This window comes from Mesoplodon mirus (genome assembly GCF_964341445.2).
Source record: "Mesoplodon mirus genome assembly, chromosome: 2".
Taxonomy (NCBI): Eukaryota; Metazoa; Chordata; class Mammalia; order Artiodactyla; family Ziphiidae; genus Mesoplodon; species Mesoplodon mirus.
Window position 1 is genome coordinate 13,840,373 of NC_138977.1, and position 14,963 is coordinate 13,855,335.

At 44.2% G+C, this 14,963-nt stretch overlaps 2 protein-coding genes across 3 annotated transcripts in view; one reads left to right on the forward strand and one right to left on the reverse strand.

The window, feature by feature from the left end:
- The window catches only part of MAML3 (mastermind like transcriptional coactivator 3), a 439,331-nt gene extending 435,453 nt beyond the window's left edge, over positions 1-3,878 (forward strand). For both annotated transcript variants that reach the window (XM_082644936.1, XM_082644937.1), the window contains exon 5: positions 225-3,878. In XM_082644936.1, the coding sequence (XP_082501062.1) occupies positions 225-1,219 (995 nt within the window). In that variant the 3' untranslated portion in view covers positions 1,220-3,878. The remainder of the gene's footprint in view (positions 1-224) is intronic.
- Positions 3,879-8,011: 4,133 nt separating this feature from the next.
- Positions 8,012-14,963, reverse strand: part of MGST2 (microsomal glutathione S-transferase 2) — a 30,417-nt gene continuing 23,465 nt past the window's right edge. The window contains 5 exon segments of the mRNA XM_082611140.1: positions 8,012-8,190; positions 8,500-8,602; positions 8,689-8,764; positions 8,766-8,773; positions 10,543-10,613. Coding sequence (XP_082467266.1) covers positions 8,061-8,190; positions 8,500-8,602; positions 8,689-8,764; positions 8,766-8,773; positions 10,543-10,613 — 388 coding nt within the window. The 3' untranslated portion in view covers positions 8,012-8,060.

A 14,963-nucleotide genomic window follows, 5' to 3' on the forward strand; every position in this document is an offset into this window, starting at 1 on the left:
ATGACCTTAATTTTCATCTTTATGCTTTTCACTATTTTCCAAATTTTTTACAATCAGCATATGTTACAGTCAGAAAAATAATACTCTGGTTTTTTTAAGGATTTATTATGAGTAGCTCCTTTCATCTAAGAGAATTTTGTCAGTCCCAAAGAAAAGTCCAACAACTTGTTACCATGCATTGCTTGTAGAGATGAGTGAACAGGTCTGTCCTTTTCTCCCTGCAGGGTCTCCCCAGGACATAGCAGCCGTGAGAAGCCAGACAGCCCTCCAGAGCATGCGAACTTCACGGTTGATGGCACAGAACGCAGGCATGATGGGAATGGGACCCTCCCAGAACCCAGGGACAATGGCCACAGCAGCCCAGTCAGAGATGGGACTGGCCCCTTATAGCACCCCACCTACCAGCCAACCGGGAATGTACAATATGAGCACAGGAATGACCCAAATGTTGCAGCACCCAAACCAAAGTGGCATGAGTATCCCACACAACCAAGCCCAGGGGCCGAGGCAGCCCACCTCGGGGCAAGGGGTTGGGATGGTGAGTGGTTTTGGTCAGAGCATGCTGGTGAACTCGGCCATTACCCAGCAGCACCAGCAAATGAAGGGGCCGGTAGGCCAGGCCTTGCCCAGGCCCCAGGGCCCGCCGAGGCTGCAAAGCATTATGGGAACAGTCCAGCAGGGAACACAGAGCTGGCAACAGAGGAGCTTACAGGGGATGCCTGGGAGGACTAGTGGAGAATTAGCATCATTCAACAACGGCGCCAGCTACCCACTGCAAGCTGGCCAACCGAGGCTGACCAAGCAACACTTCCCACAGGGACTGAGCCAGGTGGTGGATGCGAACACCGGCACGGTGAGAACCCTCAACCCAGCTGCCATGGGTCGGCAGATGATGCCACCGCTCCCGGGGCAGCAAGGCAGCAGCCAGGCCAGGCCAATGGTCATGTCTGGCCTAAGCCAGGGCGTTCCCGGCATGCCAGCATTCAGCCAGCCCCCGGCACAGCAGCAGATGTCCAGTGGCAGTTTTGCCTCAAGCAGCCAGAGCCAAGGCTACGAGCGGAACCCCCCTCAGGACATGTCATACAATTACAGTGGCGACACAGCTGGGGCATCCTTCCCCAGCCTCTCGGACAGTGCCGATCTCGTGGACGCCATCATCAAAGGTGGGCCGGGGGATGAGTGGATGCAGGAGCTCGATGAATTGTTTGGAAACCCCTAGTCAAGAGGGGCCCCGGCAGCCACAACTCTAGTGGTTAAAGCTTCAACCGTGAAAAAGAAACAGGATGTTGCCTCATCCTTGTTTTTTTGTTTATTTGACCTGCGTAATCTGAGCAAAACTGCAGCCGGCTGACAGTGGAAGATCCAGGTGCCAATCCACAGCCCCGCTGGGCCTCATTTCACCTGATTTTCACACAGCAATCAAGACAGACGCCCTGCGAATCCCGCTGCGAAAGAGGGGGACGCACCAGAGACAGGTGGGGAAGATGATTCTGTAGCCCCTCTGCTCGGCCCTCCCTGTGATCGTCCGGCCCAACAAGAGCTGCTCTGGCCAAGACAGACTGCTGCCTGACGTGAGGTGGCCGTCAGCCCCTCCTGGCCCTGGTCCAGAGTCTGTAGCTTTGGAGACACAAAGGAGAGAGAGCCTGGGACTGAGAGTCCCACGGAGCCTGCTGGGTGGTGGCACAAGCCAAGAGCACATGTCAGAAACGCGCTGAACTCCGGCTACAAAGAGATGTCAGGCTTCAAGACATACTATTGGTCTGGAGGGTGGGTGCAAAGAACAGTGAGATGTCACAGGAAGACACAGGATCCTACAGGCCTGTCTCCTGCCCGTGATGACCCTCAGGAATTTTGGAGCCATTGCCTCACAGGGTGAGCTTGGAGAAGGGTCCTGACAGTCCTGGGCGGGCAGCCCTCTGCTGGTGACCGGGGTGGCCATTGCTCTGGGGAGTTGAGCTGGAGCCTCCTGAGGACCCGATAGGACCCAACCCATCTGGGCAGTCCCCATCTACTCCTGGAGGCCGAGGACGGAGAGGCCCAGGCTGGACGCTGTGTGTCTGCTAGCACGGCCGCCCTCCTCCCCGGTCCCTGTCCTTATTCCTCCTCGCTCTACCCCAGCCTGCCCTTGCCCTTGCCAAGAAGAAATGAAGCTTTTGTCTTCAGGGAGCCCGGGCAGAGGGAAAATAGGTGCGAGAAGAACTTAGACAGTGCCTGAAATGCAAAGGTGACACTGGAGTTTTCTTTCTCTGCCTGGAACTAAGCGGGCCACTCTATGCTTCTGGGACACCAGGGAGGACTGGCCTGGACATCGCTGGCTCTGGCTCCCTTTGGGAAAATCCTAGGGGTGATGCTCTAAAATCAGCCCGGCCCTTCATCCCTACTCACCGGAAAGACAAATCTCAAACCCTGAAAGCTGAGGAACTGAAAAGTCGACTGCTCCACGTCCCACATGTTGAGAACGAAAAGCAAGCAGGTATGGTTCCTTTCCTGTGGGCAAAGCGATCCCCTCCTGAAGGTCTGTACGGTCGTTCTCTTGGTAATTCACTCAACTCTGCCCTAACTGAAGTCTGTCTGAAGGGATCCACAGCCTCCGCTGTCGTACAGCTGATCTCATCCGTCCTCTCCTCCCCACCCACGGTCAGGTGTTGGAGGCCGCGGGGCATAACCGTTGTCCTAAGTGAGTGAGAGTGGGGTGAGCTTTCCTCCCGCCGCCCCCGCCCTCCGCATCCTAAAGGCAGGCTTGCGTCTGCGCACTCGTGTGTAACTCGCCACACCGGAGCCCCAGCCCAGCCACCGAGCCAGACTGGCTGCACTGGCGGCGGGTCCTGGGAAGGAAGGGGGTTCGAAGGAAGAGCTGGGGGCAGAGGATGCAGAGAGGCGGCAGGCAGGCAAACACTGCCCTTGACTCGCTCGCCAAGTACCAAGGTCATGGCCCTCCTCAGCCAAGGGCAGGATGGAGAACAAGTGGGCCACCCCTGGGAAGAGGCGGTGGGTGGCAGGCTGACTGTGAACTCCCTGTTCACACTGAGGGACACTGCCAGGAAAACTCTTGAGTGGAAACAGATGAAAACCAAAAACAAACAGAAGAAAGTAAACAAATGAGAAGACACAGAATATATAATTACCTTTTTCTGAAAGGTACAGGAAATCAATGTATAAGAAATGATGAGAAACTGGAGGTGGCTGATGGAGGGGGAGGGGTGCTCCATGCTCTTTTTAAAGCTTCCTCCGAATGCTCAGTACTGGGACCAACTACATAGAGAGGTAGATTTTAACAAGGTGGTTTTGTTTTGTTTTTGTTTTTACTACGGTGCTGATGTATATGTAATGTCTAAAAAAAAAGTTATTTGTAAATAAGTTTTTACAATATGACAGATATCACTGGGTCTACTATCTGTAAAAAATATACATATAAATATATATATACTGTTTGTTTAAAATAGAGTATTTTTATTTCATTCCTTAACTCATCATCCCAGCAGTGGTATTGCACTTCAGATGACATCATATTACTAATTTGTACTGTATGACCTATGGCAACTTCCTCCATTTGATTCAGATTTTTCTAGTTTTCTGTTTTTACTTTGTACATTGAGCATTGCTTATTTCCTTTTAAGAAATGTACAGAACTCTGAAATGTAGAAATGAAGTGATGTTGACATACCACTTTTAAAGAAAAAAACAAATAAAAGATCATTATCTGAACCAATCCAAAGTTGAGTGTGTTTTAGGACTGTCACTGGAGCTCCAGCCTTAGTTAAGCAGATGGATTATGCCTGGGTTTTAATTGATTAACTACAGTTCTAGTCTCCAAATTTTTATATCATTATTTAAACATTCAAGTAACAGTGGAGATCAGTCATTCCCAGCCTTTTTAATTCTACCACGCTACTAAAATGTTCTAAATTTGCACTCCAGGAGATGTGGCAAAGGTAAAAGAAGAGAGTCATCTATGAAAGGAATATACTGAATCCATTTGTAGACTCGGAACCATAACAATTCAAATTCCACCTGGTTCACTCAGCGAACTTGGAAACTGATAGTAAACTTTTTATTTAAAAAGGAAGAAAACTCAAGGAATATACTGGGCCTGGCCCCGCCCCCCCCAACACACACACACCTGGCCAGCACCACCCAGACTGACGAATGACAGGCTGGTGCAGGAGCTGGACAAACCCTGAGATATCATTTCTGTTCCAAGGTCCCCTGCAGGATCAGGCAGAGGCTGGGACTTTGCCAGAAGGTGCCCCCTTGCTTGGCTTCCTGCCTTTTTCTGCCCTGTTTCCCCCACTCCCTCAGTTTCCCCTCCTGGGAGCCCTTTGGTGACAAATCACACACATGTGAATCCACTCCACTTCTAGAAGACCTGACCTAAGTCTTCCCATCAAACTTTAAAAAGCATGGTAAAGCAACATGTTTCAAAACTGTCTGGGTGAAGCAGAAAAAGAGGCCACAAGAATAGAAAAAGGTCATCATCAAAAATAGATCCAAAGCAAAGGTGAGTTTTAATATGTACAAACCAAGAGAAAGAGTGAACTTGACTATGGAAGAAGAGGCCAGCCCTACCCATGGTGGGCTGCGGTTCCAGACCAGCTGACAAATAACACCATGTAGAAAACAATGTGACACTGGGCTTTGTCCCAGTGATATGGGCTTAGTGACATGAGATCAAAAATGAACTGATTCACGGGTGGGGATGGGAAGGCTGACAACAGAATAAAAACATGAAGTCTGAGAAGGGCTGAGTACTACTCCTTGTCCTGATGGGTCAAAACCACATATTTTTATTTACTGCACTGGATGGATGGAATACCATTCTCCTTTAAAATTTCTTATTTATAATCGTGTTGACCTTTATAAAGTCCCAGCACAGCAAGTGTATAACGGGGGAAGAAGGAGAATAAACATCTTTCCAAGAAGTCACTAGGCACCTGCCCCGTAAGAAGGAGGTATTTTATTGCTGAAAGTTAAGGAACATTCGAAAGCATTAAAGGAGCTATTTCTGCCTTTAACCATTCTTTTCAAGGAAGGTTGTATCTAGAGAAAAAGGATAAAAAACAAATGACCTGATATTTTTCCTTATTAATGACTTTTTTGGCCACACCTCCTCTACTTCCAATCCTGCAAAGTGCGAGAGGAAAAATACCTTGGAAGAGAGCAGGGCTGCTTGTTTGTGTCATCAGTCCTTTATCTTTCTAACTTATTTTTCATTTTAAGTTCTAAGGACATTATGTTTCCATGCTGGTGTTCTCTGGACAAGTTACTACAGACACCTGTTTCATTTCATAACAGGCGGAGGTAATGAGGGCAACATTCACACACTTGGGGCCCAAGTGTCCCTGCCACGTCCAGGACAGCTGCTGGGCCACAGCTCATGCTATGGTTCTATCCCCACCTCAGATCCCAAGTCAAGGAGGATGCAGCACTCAACATAAGACTCTTCAGAGCTACTGAGAACCTGACTTTAGCTTTTAACTTTGCTTCAGATATTTAAACTTGTATGACAATCATTTTCAAACCATCAGAAAAAAAGAATAGTACAATGAATAACTATACACTTACCAACCTGATTTGATACTTGTTAACTCTTCACCATATATGCTTCACATACATATTTTGTGGAACCATTTCAAAGTAAGCTATACACGCGCAGTCACTTTACCCCTCAACCTCCCAGCATACCTCGCCAAAGAATTAGGGCATTTTCTTTCCTAGACACAACATCATTATCACACCTAACACAATGAATTCCCTGATGTCTAATTCTCACTCCTTATTCAAATTGTCCCAAATGTCTCCCATAGCTGTTTTTTTCTAACCAGGATTTGATGAAGGATCCCACGTTGCCATTTGGGTTTTATGCCTCTTAAGGGTATCTTTTAATGCAGAAAAGTTCTTCTCCATCCCTTTGTTTATAACATTGACTTTTTGAGGCAAGGAATCTGATTTCTAAAAATAAAATCAGTCAATTTACTAATATGTAAAAAATAGGTATGTCAGATCAGAAACTCACATCTCCCTGGCCAACACGTTTGCTCCATGTAACCAAATTACAGGAATTAAAATTGTCAAGAGGTTGCCTTGGTGACAATAGAATTGGAACAAAGGAAATAAATTCTATAGTTCAGATATTTTTAAAGATAAAAGGCTTTGAAATGCGGGTGGGACCATCTTTTTTCCATATGTTGTCTAACCAAACTCTGTGTGTGTGTCTTTGTGTGTGTGTTTATAGTTTACATCTTTAAATAGTTCCAATTTAAATGCAAGATAGAAATTGTTTAAAAATTCTCAAGTGTAAGATTTGGAAAGTTGTGGGGTTTTTCCCACTTCCAAAGGATAATGAGTTTGCAGTAATTATGCTTTATGGTCAAAAATTTGCACTTTACCCCATGGTGGGACACATTAAATTTAAGTTCTCCATGAAAAAAAAATTGCACTTTCTCTTCCTTTATTGTCTTCAATGTGTAAAACAATTAAAATGTCACAATACGAGTCACTATAACTGACTGAAATACTAAAAAGTAAAAAGACCTTAGAATCATAGCATTTTAAAATATTAGCCCCATTTTACCTGAGAAAAAAACTGAGGCAGAGGGCTTCCCTGGTGGCGCAGTGGTTGAGAGTCCGCCTGCCGATGCAGGGGACGCGGGTTCGTGCCCTGGTCCAGGAGGATCCCACGTGCCGCGGAGCGGCTGGGCCCGTGAGCCATGGCCGCTGGGCCTGCGCGTCCGGAGCCTGTGCTCTGCAACAGGAGAGGCCACAACAGTGAGAGGCCCGCGTACCGCAAAAAAAAAAACAAACAAAAAACGGAGGCAGAGAGCTACACGGCTGTGGTAGCATAGCCAGTGAGTGGTAGAACAGGATTAGTGTTGACTGGCCCTGGAGTCTTCACTTCTTTTGCTGTACAACCTCTATGGTGAGCTGCCTTATCCAGAGTCAAAGAGCCAGTTAGTGGGGGAACTGGGCTGATATCCAGATACCCCATTCCCAGACTGGTCATTCTCAGTGTACTCTGGGGTATTTAGCCCAGCTATTTGGGATGCAAGAGGTTGTCGTGTCTTCCCCCCTACTATTTTGGAAACGCTAGTGTTTTAATGCCTTTATTTTTCTCTATTATTCATAGCCTCTGTAACTGCCTTTGTACCCACACACCAAAAAAAGGCCCAATAAAAAGTTTCTTGGAGATGCCTACACCAGATTCAAGGCTGTCCCACTTTCTTTAGAAAAATTACAGAGAGCTCTTTTCCTGATACTAAAAAGTTATATGTGCTCATAATTCCATTCTCCTAAGGCCCCTGAAGACTCATTCCCATTTTACAGATGAAGAAAGTGAAGAAGGGTCATTTGCCTCGTGCCAGACAGTGACTGCACGTCAGGGTCCAACAGCAGCAGGCCCCCAGCGCCGCGTGGCATGGGAAGTGCAGTGGAACCCAGCCTAGGCTCTCCAGACACGACCATGACCCTCCTTCCCCTGCCCAGGGCCAAGATATCCCCCGAGCACACTTCTCTGGATGGTTTCTTGAAAATGACAGACCTTTTTTTTTCTTTTTCCTTTGTTCGTTACAAAGTCCATTTTCACAGCCAGATGTGTTTTGTGCTGTTAGTTGATGACTCCCTTCTCTGGCTACTTGATGTGTTTGCCTGACTTCCCTCACCAACTGCTGCATTCCTGCAACTAATGAAGTGCGCTCAGCTGCCTTATCAGCATCTATCTGGAACTTTCCATCAAGAGAGAAGCAGTCTTAGAGGTGAGTGACGGCAGTGGTCCACGGAAAGCCCTAGACACAGACAGGTCAGGCTGCTTTCTCCCTACACCAGCAGTCATGACTTCGGCATGTGCTTCTAAAACCTGGGCTCAACCCACTTCCACTGATGCTACGGATCCTCCCCCTCAGAGCAAACTACAGTTGTTAAACTAACAGGAAGATCTAAAGGGGATGTTTCTACAAAGCCATTTCAAAAAAAAGGAGACCTACTTCTTTTAATTGAACAAGTGGCACCATCTAACCTTTAGAGTGGAAACATCTTCTGCAAGCCTTTGAGCAAAGGGAGGGGGAACGTTAGAAGTGCCTCCGTTTCTTGGCAACACTGAAGTCCAGGTATTCCTCCAGAAAGCTGTTTGCAGTCCCCACGGTGCTTAGGACAGTCAACAAGGCCAAAACCCCCAGACTCAACCGGAAACCAGTGATCCTGCGGGCGGATGTGTGAGAGAGAGAGAGGTGATAAATAAACTGGGCTACAGGGATGAAGCTGGGGAGCCTGGGGCAGAACTCTCATTGTGGACACCGCCCAGAACTCCCATGTTTTTGCCATTTGAACACTTTGATTCATCAGATAAATTAAAGAGGATGCCTAGCCACAGAGGTCAAGTGGCCCCTTTGGGACATTCAGAGGATTATCACAGCCGAAAGGGATTATTTCCTTTTGGTAAATTTGGAGATCGTGCACAGTGCGTGCAAGGGTTTAAAGTGTGGCCAAGAGAGTGCACACTTAGTGTACAGTTTTATCCTTGCGATCTCCTGGCTCACACCTACTTGTGGAGGGCCTGGCGAGACGTGGCCGCAGGCAACGCAGATCACTTCTGCCGTCTTAGCCGTCAGCGCTGTATCACCCTCAGGAACAGGAAGCTAACAGAGACTCCATCCTGCTACTTTTCGTCTAAATACACAACTCTTGGGTGTTCCTTACCTTTTCTGTTAGCAGCTTTTGAGTATCCCCAGAAATACTGGTGATGGACATATATGTACACCAGACTTAGACAAGTATCCAAAAACTATAGAGAAAAAAAAAAGACAAGAACATGATGGCAGCCTCTCAAAACGCGGTGTGAAAATTGACAACACTCACAGAACGTGTATCTGACAAAAGACTTGTGTGCAGAACTCTGGCAATTCAATAATGAAAGAAAGACAACTTAATGTTTTTAATGGGCAAAATATTTGAATAGAAAATTCACACGGCAAGATAAACAAATGTACTGATACGCACATGACACTTTTTTCAACATCATTCGATATCAGCAAAACTGCAATTCAAAACCACGATGAGATGACCCCACTTGCACAACCCACCAGACTGGCGGACGTTTAAACAGACTGAAGCATAAAATATCGGGGGTGTCGGAATCTCATACATTATTGGTGGGAATGCAAAATGGTGCAGCCACTGTGGGAAAAGTTCTGGTAGTGTCTTATAAAACTAAACATTACTTTCTGGCCCAGCAATTCCTTCCTTTCCTGTGTATTTACCCAAGAGAAATGAAAGCACATGTCCATAAAGAGACTTGTACAGGATGGTCACTGCAGCTTTACTCATAGCCAAACACTGAAAACAGCCTGGAAATCTATCCACAGGAGAATGGATAACCAAACTGTGATAACCATACAATGGAGGCCCACTGGCGATGAAAAGAAACAGACAACTTGCAACAAACAGCATGGTGAACCTCAAAAATATTTTGCTGAGTGAATGAAGCATTATACAAGAGTACATACTATGGTTCCAATTATAGAAAGTTCTAGAATGGACAAAACTAAACTATGATTTTAAAAAATCAGAGCATTGTCTGCCTCTGAAAGGGACTGGGAAGGACCTGAGGAAACTTTCTGAGTGGTTGTCATGTTCCATATCTTGATAGGGATTTGAGTGACACAGGTGTATACACTTGTCAAAACTCATCGGATGGTACACTTAAGATTTGTGCATTTCACTAAATACAAATTTTACCTAAAAGAAATGTAAAATGTGGGTTATGTTCTGCCATCCAGTCCAATGAAAACTCTCAATATCTTCCCTACACTAGGGACCCTCTGTCTTCCTCAACACTTCACACATGTAAATTGCCAGAGCCCTCTTAGAAACATGAGAAGTCTGTCTGTGGGACTCTGATATGCTGGATAAAATGAAATTCATTATTTTATTAGGTCATAAACATTTTTTTTGGCTTCTACTATATAGCAGGTATTATTCTAAGGATTGGAGTTAGCTGTGAAAAAGATACAAGCTCCCTGCCCTTATGGAGTTTATCATCAAAGACAGACAACAAAGGGGAAAACAAGAAGAAAAATAGACTTGAACGTGCTGTGAAGGAAATGAAGGAGGATGGGCCGCCAGGAACTGGAGGAGGCCGCCTTTAGGAAGGGTCACGGAAGGCCCCTCTGAGGGGGTGACACCTGTGCTGGGCCCCGAAGGATGAGAGCAGGAGGAGAAAGGGTGGAAGGGCCACCTGGCCTCTGAGGAAGGGGAGAGATTCTGAGCACGGTGCGGTTTAGAAACTCCCTATCTAATCCATTACTCCCACAAATCCAATGAGAACTGTTCAAGGCAGTTAATAGGCAACCTACTCTGGATGAGAAAGAGTGCAAATTACAACAAGATACCCAAGATATCCTTTGACGCCAGTTAGCCTATCTGCAGCACAGTGATCTTGGATGCAAACAGACAGCGCTTAGTTTGTTTAAAACAACTTCCAGGATCAGTAGATGTCTAGTTGCGTACCTGCTGTTTAATAGTTGTAAGGACCGTAGTCGTCATTAAACTTACCTTGGTTGAAATACCATCCAGCCATCCACAATGTAATCATAAATACTGGGTAAAACTCCACACAGTTCTGTCTGCAGGAAGAAAAGAGGCGGTCAGCCTCATGCAGCCCATCACAGTGAAATCCAAGGGTTCAAATGGCAGAGGCCGAGCCCCATTATCAAAAGGCACTTCTGTTATTAGTTGTGAATGTGGTCTCACCTGACAAGGACCTGCCGCCTTCATTCTCGCCCTTAAGGGATAAAAATATAGGTTCGAAAAAAGTTAAGTCATTCTCTAGAGGACATTTTAGCTGAAATTTCTCAGTTGACAGTAAAAATGACAGGAGGGGAGGTGATAGGGTTGCCTTTAAAAACCAGCTAGATTGGGGGTTATTTAAATCGTAGCAATCAAGTGTCAAACCCAAATGAGGCCACGAGAGTTATCAGAAAGAAAAAGGGATTGAATTTCTCCAAATAAGGTAGCTGATGCTAGTCTGAGCTCCCGTGAAAGGGGCAGGCAGAGTTTGGGTACAGCCCTCAGCTCGCCAAGGATGCCCCATTCAAATGGAAAGCAGATGTTTATAGAACTTCTACATACAGGAGTAGCAGCACTACATCCTTGGAAACTCTTAACAAAAAGTACACGGGTTGTTGGGTCAAATACCTATAAACCCTGCTCTGCACTCGAAAGCTACTTTCCTCCTACATTGGGGAATGTTAAGTTGGACAAACGACTTAACCTCTCTGTACTTCAGTTTCCTCACCTGTAAAGCAGGAATGAATTACAGACCCTGCTACGGAGGAAGGTAAATCCTACATATGAGATAATACATGCATGACACTTAAAAACTGTGCCTGGCACAAAGTAAGTATTCAATAAATATTAGCTATAATTATTAGGGTGAACTGTTAATTTTGTGTTCTGTTCCTGCAAATAAATTAGAATTTAGCATATTAGATTTGAAGACAAAATCGCATGTCATATTCATTCTGGATTCCCCCACGTACAGTTTGTTCCAAGTTTTTAAAAAATCACTGAATTAAATTGCAATGACGCCAAAGTTAGCCTATCTGCAGCACAGTGTTCTTGGATGCAAACAGACAGTCCTTATTGTGTTTAAAACAACTTCCAGGATCAGTAGATGTCTGGTTGCGTATCTGCTGTTTAATAGTTGTAAGGACCACAGTCATCATTAAACTTACCTTAGTTGAAATACCATCCAGCCATCCACAATGTAATCATAAATACTGGGTAAAACTCCACACAGTTTTGTCTGCAGGAAGAAAATAAAGACGTGGGTTATTTTATGAAAAAAGACTATACACCAAAGCAGTGAGTTTTCATCTGTAGGTAAATGTCTGCCCTCTTCTTACAAAAATAATTATAAGAATTAACCTAAAGAGCATAAATGTCCTTACAGGTAAAATTAGTCTTTCAAGGTGGGACTCAAACATTTTTTAAACCTCAGAGCAGGGCTAAGAATCACTCTCCTACATGTAAGTTGCCAGCAATAGAAATGAAGTGTAGCTCTTTTCCAAAAGACAGGCCTGGAGATGGTCCTGATTCCGAGCCTAAAGATCATTCTGTATCTTACCTAAATAACCCAGAAAATAACTCAATTCACATTAAATGGATTTCTTCCCCAGAATTCCCTTGCATCTATTGCCTTCCATTTGAGTTACTCAGCACATTAAAAATGGTTTTTAAATAATTCCCCTAAAGCCTCCTGAAATAAATGAATGAGTGTATTTCATTCCCATTTTATGGAGGAAAAAAAAACTAAAGACTGAGAACCCAAGCTGATGGATGCCTTGCAGAGAAACAGAGGTAGTCTGTGTCATCTCCAGATTCCAAAGCTCTGTCCTAATGTCAAGTCAAATAGCTTCTATTCATAGAAGACTTGGATGGAAAATTTGACACTATTTTAAGCGAAAGGGAATGCTTCTCTGGGAACTATAATTAATTCATCTGCACCTAGCAAAAGGAAAAAAGATGAACTATATTCATCTTCCTTCCTGTGCTACACCCCCAAGTGATCTTGGTTAGGTTGGCTGAGCTCTTTCCTGACAATATCACAACCAGAAAAAAAACTTTAATGTAATTCATAATGAGGTCTTGAGTTGATCCTGGTGGAAGAGTCACAGTCTACAGGATTAGAAATGATCCTACATCCTTCCTTAAGCCGTAAAGCTTAAGTATGTAAGGTTATGAGGCAATTGACCCAGAAACAGTTGATTCTGGTTCTTGAAGGCTGAGTCTTCTAACCCAGGTCACCATGAATGATTCTTCCTTCTTTTTTTTGCTTTTTTTTTTCTCTTTTCTTTCTTAATGAAAAAAAAAAAGTGTTTTGTTTTCTTTTCTTTTCTTTTGTGACCAAGATGGTGACATGGGAGGCTCTTAAACTTCCCTCCTCCCACAGATGCACTGAATGTACAGATACACACAGAGCAATTCCCTTGGAAAGAAATCCAGAAACCAGCTGAATGACTCCTACACATCAGGCGAATAAGAAAATGGCCACACTGGCAGTTCACTGGTGGCCTAATGGTTAGGATTCCAGACTTTCACTGTCGTGGCCCAGGTTCAACCTCTGATCAGGGAATTGAGATCCTGCAAGCTGTGTGGCATGGCCAAAAAAAAAAAAAGAAAGAAATGGTAGCCACACTGAAATAAGTAGGAGAAGCTGAGACACACTCTCATCATAAACGCCACCCCTAGCATAGCACCATACATTCAGGAGAAAATCCTCAACCCCCAGCTTCTCCCTGAGGAGCAAAGGGTTTAGACTGCATATCTAGCACCCCAACTTTTAAGACTTCCACCTGAGGGCTGGGTCCCCAAAACACCTAGTTCTGCAAGCCAATGGGGCTTGCATCCATGAGACCCACAGGACTATAGCAAACAAAGAAGCAATTCTTAACAGAGCACATGAACACTCAGTACAGCTAAGCCTCCAGGGCTCAGTGCAGAGGGAGCAGGCAAAAATTCCTGTCTCCAGTCTTTCTCTAGAAAGGGTCTGACTCCATACTTTACAAGCTGATGCCTGGAGACCCAGTTTCTAGTTTAGCACATATACAAGGGCTAGCTGAGATCCTCTCTGGAGCCCAGGGGAGCTCATGGGCACTTCTCTTGCCTACTTCCTTCAATTTGCTCCACTGATAAAACCAGATTGCCAGCATCTGTCTGGAAGGAGTCTGTACACACATCTGGCACCCCAGCTTTTGCAGCTTCTCTCTGAGGGACCGGCCTCCAAATCACCTAGCTCTGATAGCCCATGAGGCTTGCATTCACAAGTCTCACAGGACCATAGCAAACAAAGAAGCAATTTTAAGCTTTGCAAGCCAGAAGGGAGTGGGAAGATATACTCAAAGTGCTGAAAGAAAAAACTGCCAACGAAGAATACCCTACCCTGCAAAGTTGTCCTTCAAAATTGAAGAGATAAAGAATTTTAGAAACAATATCTGAAGGAGTTCATCACCACCAGACTTGATATAAGAAAGGTTAAAGCGAGGTCTTCAGAGAAAAACAAATACTGTATGATATCACTTACATGTGGAATCTAAAAATTTACAACAAACTAGTGAATATAACAAAAAAGAAGCCGTCTCAGAGATATAGAGAGCAAACTAGTGATTACCAGTGTGGGAGGGGGCACTAGAGGAGTGGGGGTGTGGGAAGTACAAACTACTGGGTATAAGACAGGCTCGAGGACGTATTGTACAACATGGGGCATAGAGCCAATATCTTGTAACAACTGTAAATGGAAAGTAACCTTTGAAATTTTTATTTAAAAATTAATAAAAAATACTGACATATGTAAAAAATATAGGTCCTCAAGTTGAAGTGAAAGGATGCTAATGACTAATATGAAAATATATGAAAGCATAAAACTCACCAATAAAGGTAAATATATAATTTAATTCAGAATTCTCTCATATTGCAGTGATGGTGGGTAAATCACTTACAACTCTAGTATAAAGGTTAAAAGACAAGAGTATTAAAAACAAAACAATAATAATTTATTAATAGCTATACAATATTGAAAAATATAAATCTGTGACATCAAAAACATAAAATGGGGAAGGACTGTAAAAATATTGAGCTTTTGAATGCATTCAAAGTTAAGTTGCTATCTGCTTAAGATGGACTGTTATAAATATAAGATGTTTTAGGTAAGCTTCTTGGTAACCACAGAGCAAAAGTCTATAGTAAAAAAAAAAGTCTATAGTAGATATATAAAAGATAATGAAAAAGGAATCAAAGCATAGCACTATAGAAAATCATCATATCACAAAGGAAGAGAGCAAGAAAGGAACACAGGAATTACAAAACAGCCAGAAAACAATTAACAAGATGTCAATAGTAAGTTCACACTTATCAATAATGACTTTAAATGTAAATGAACTAAAGTCTCCAATCAAAAAACACACAGTGGCTAAATG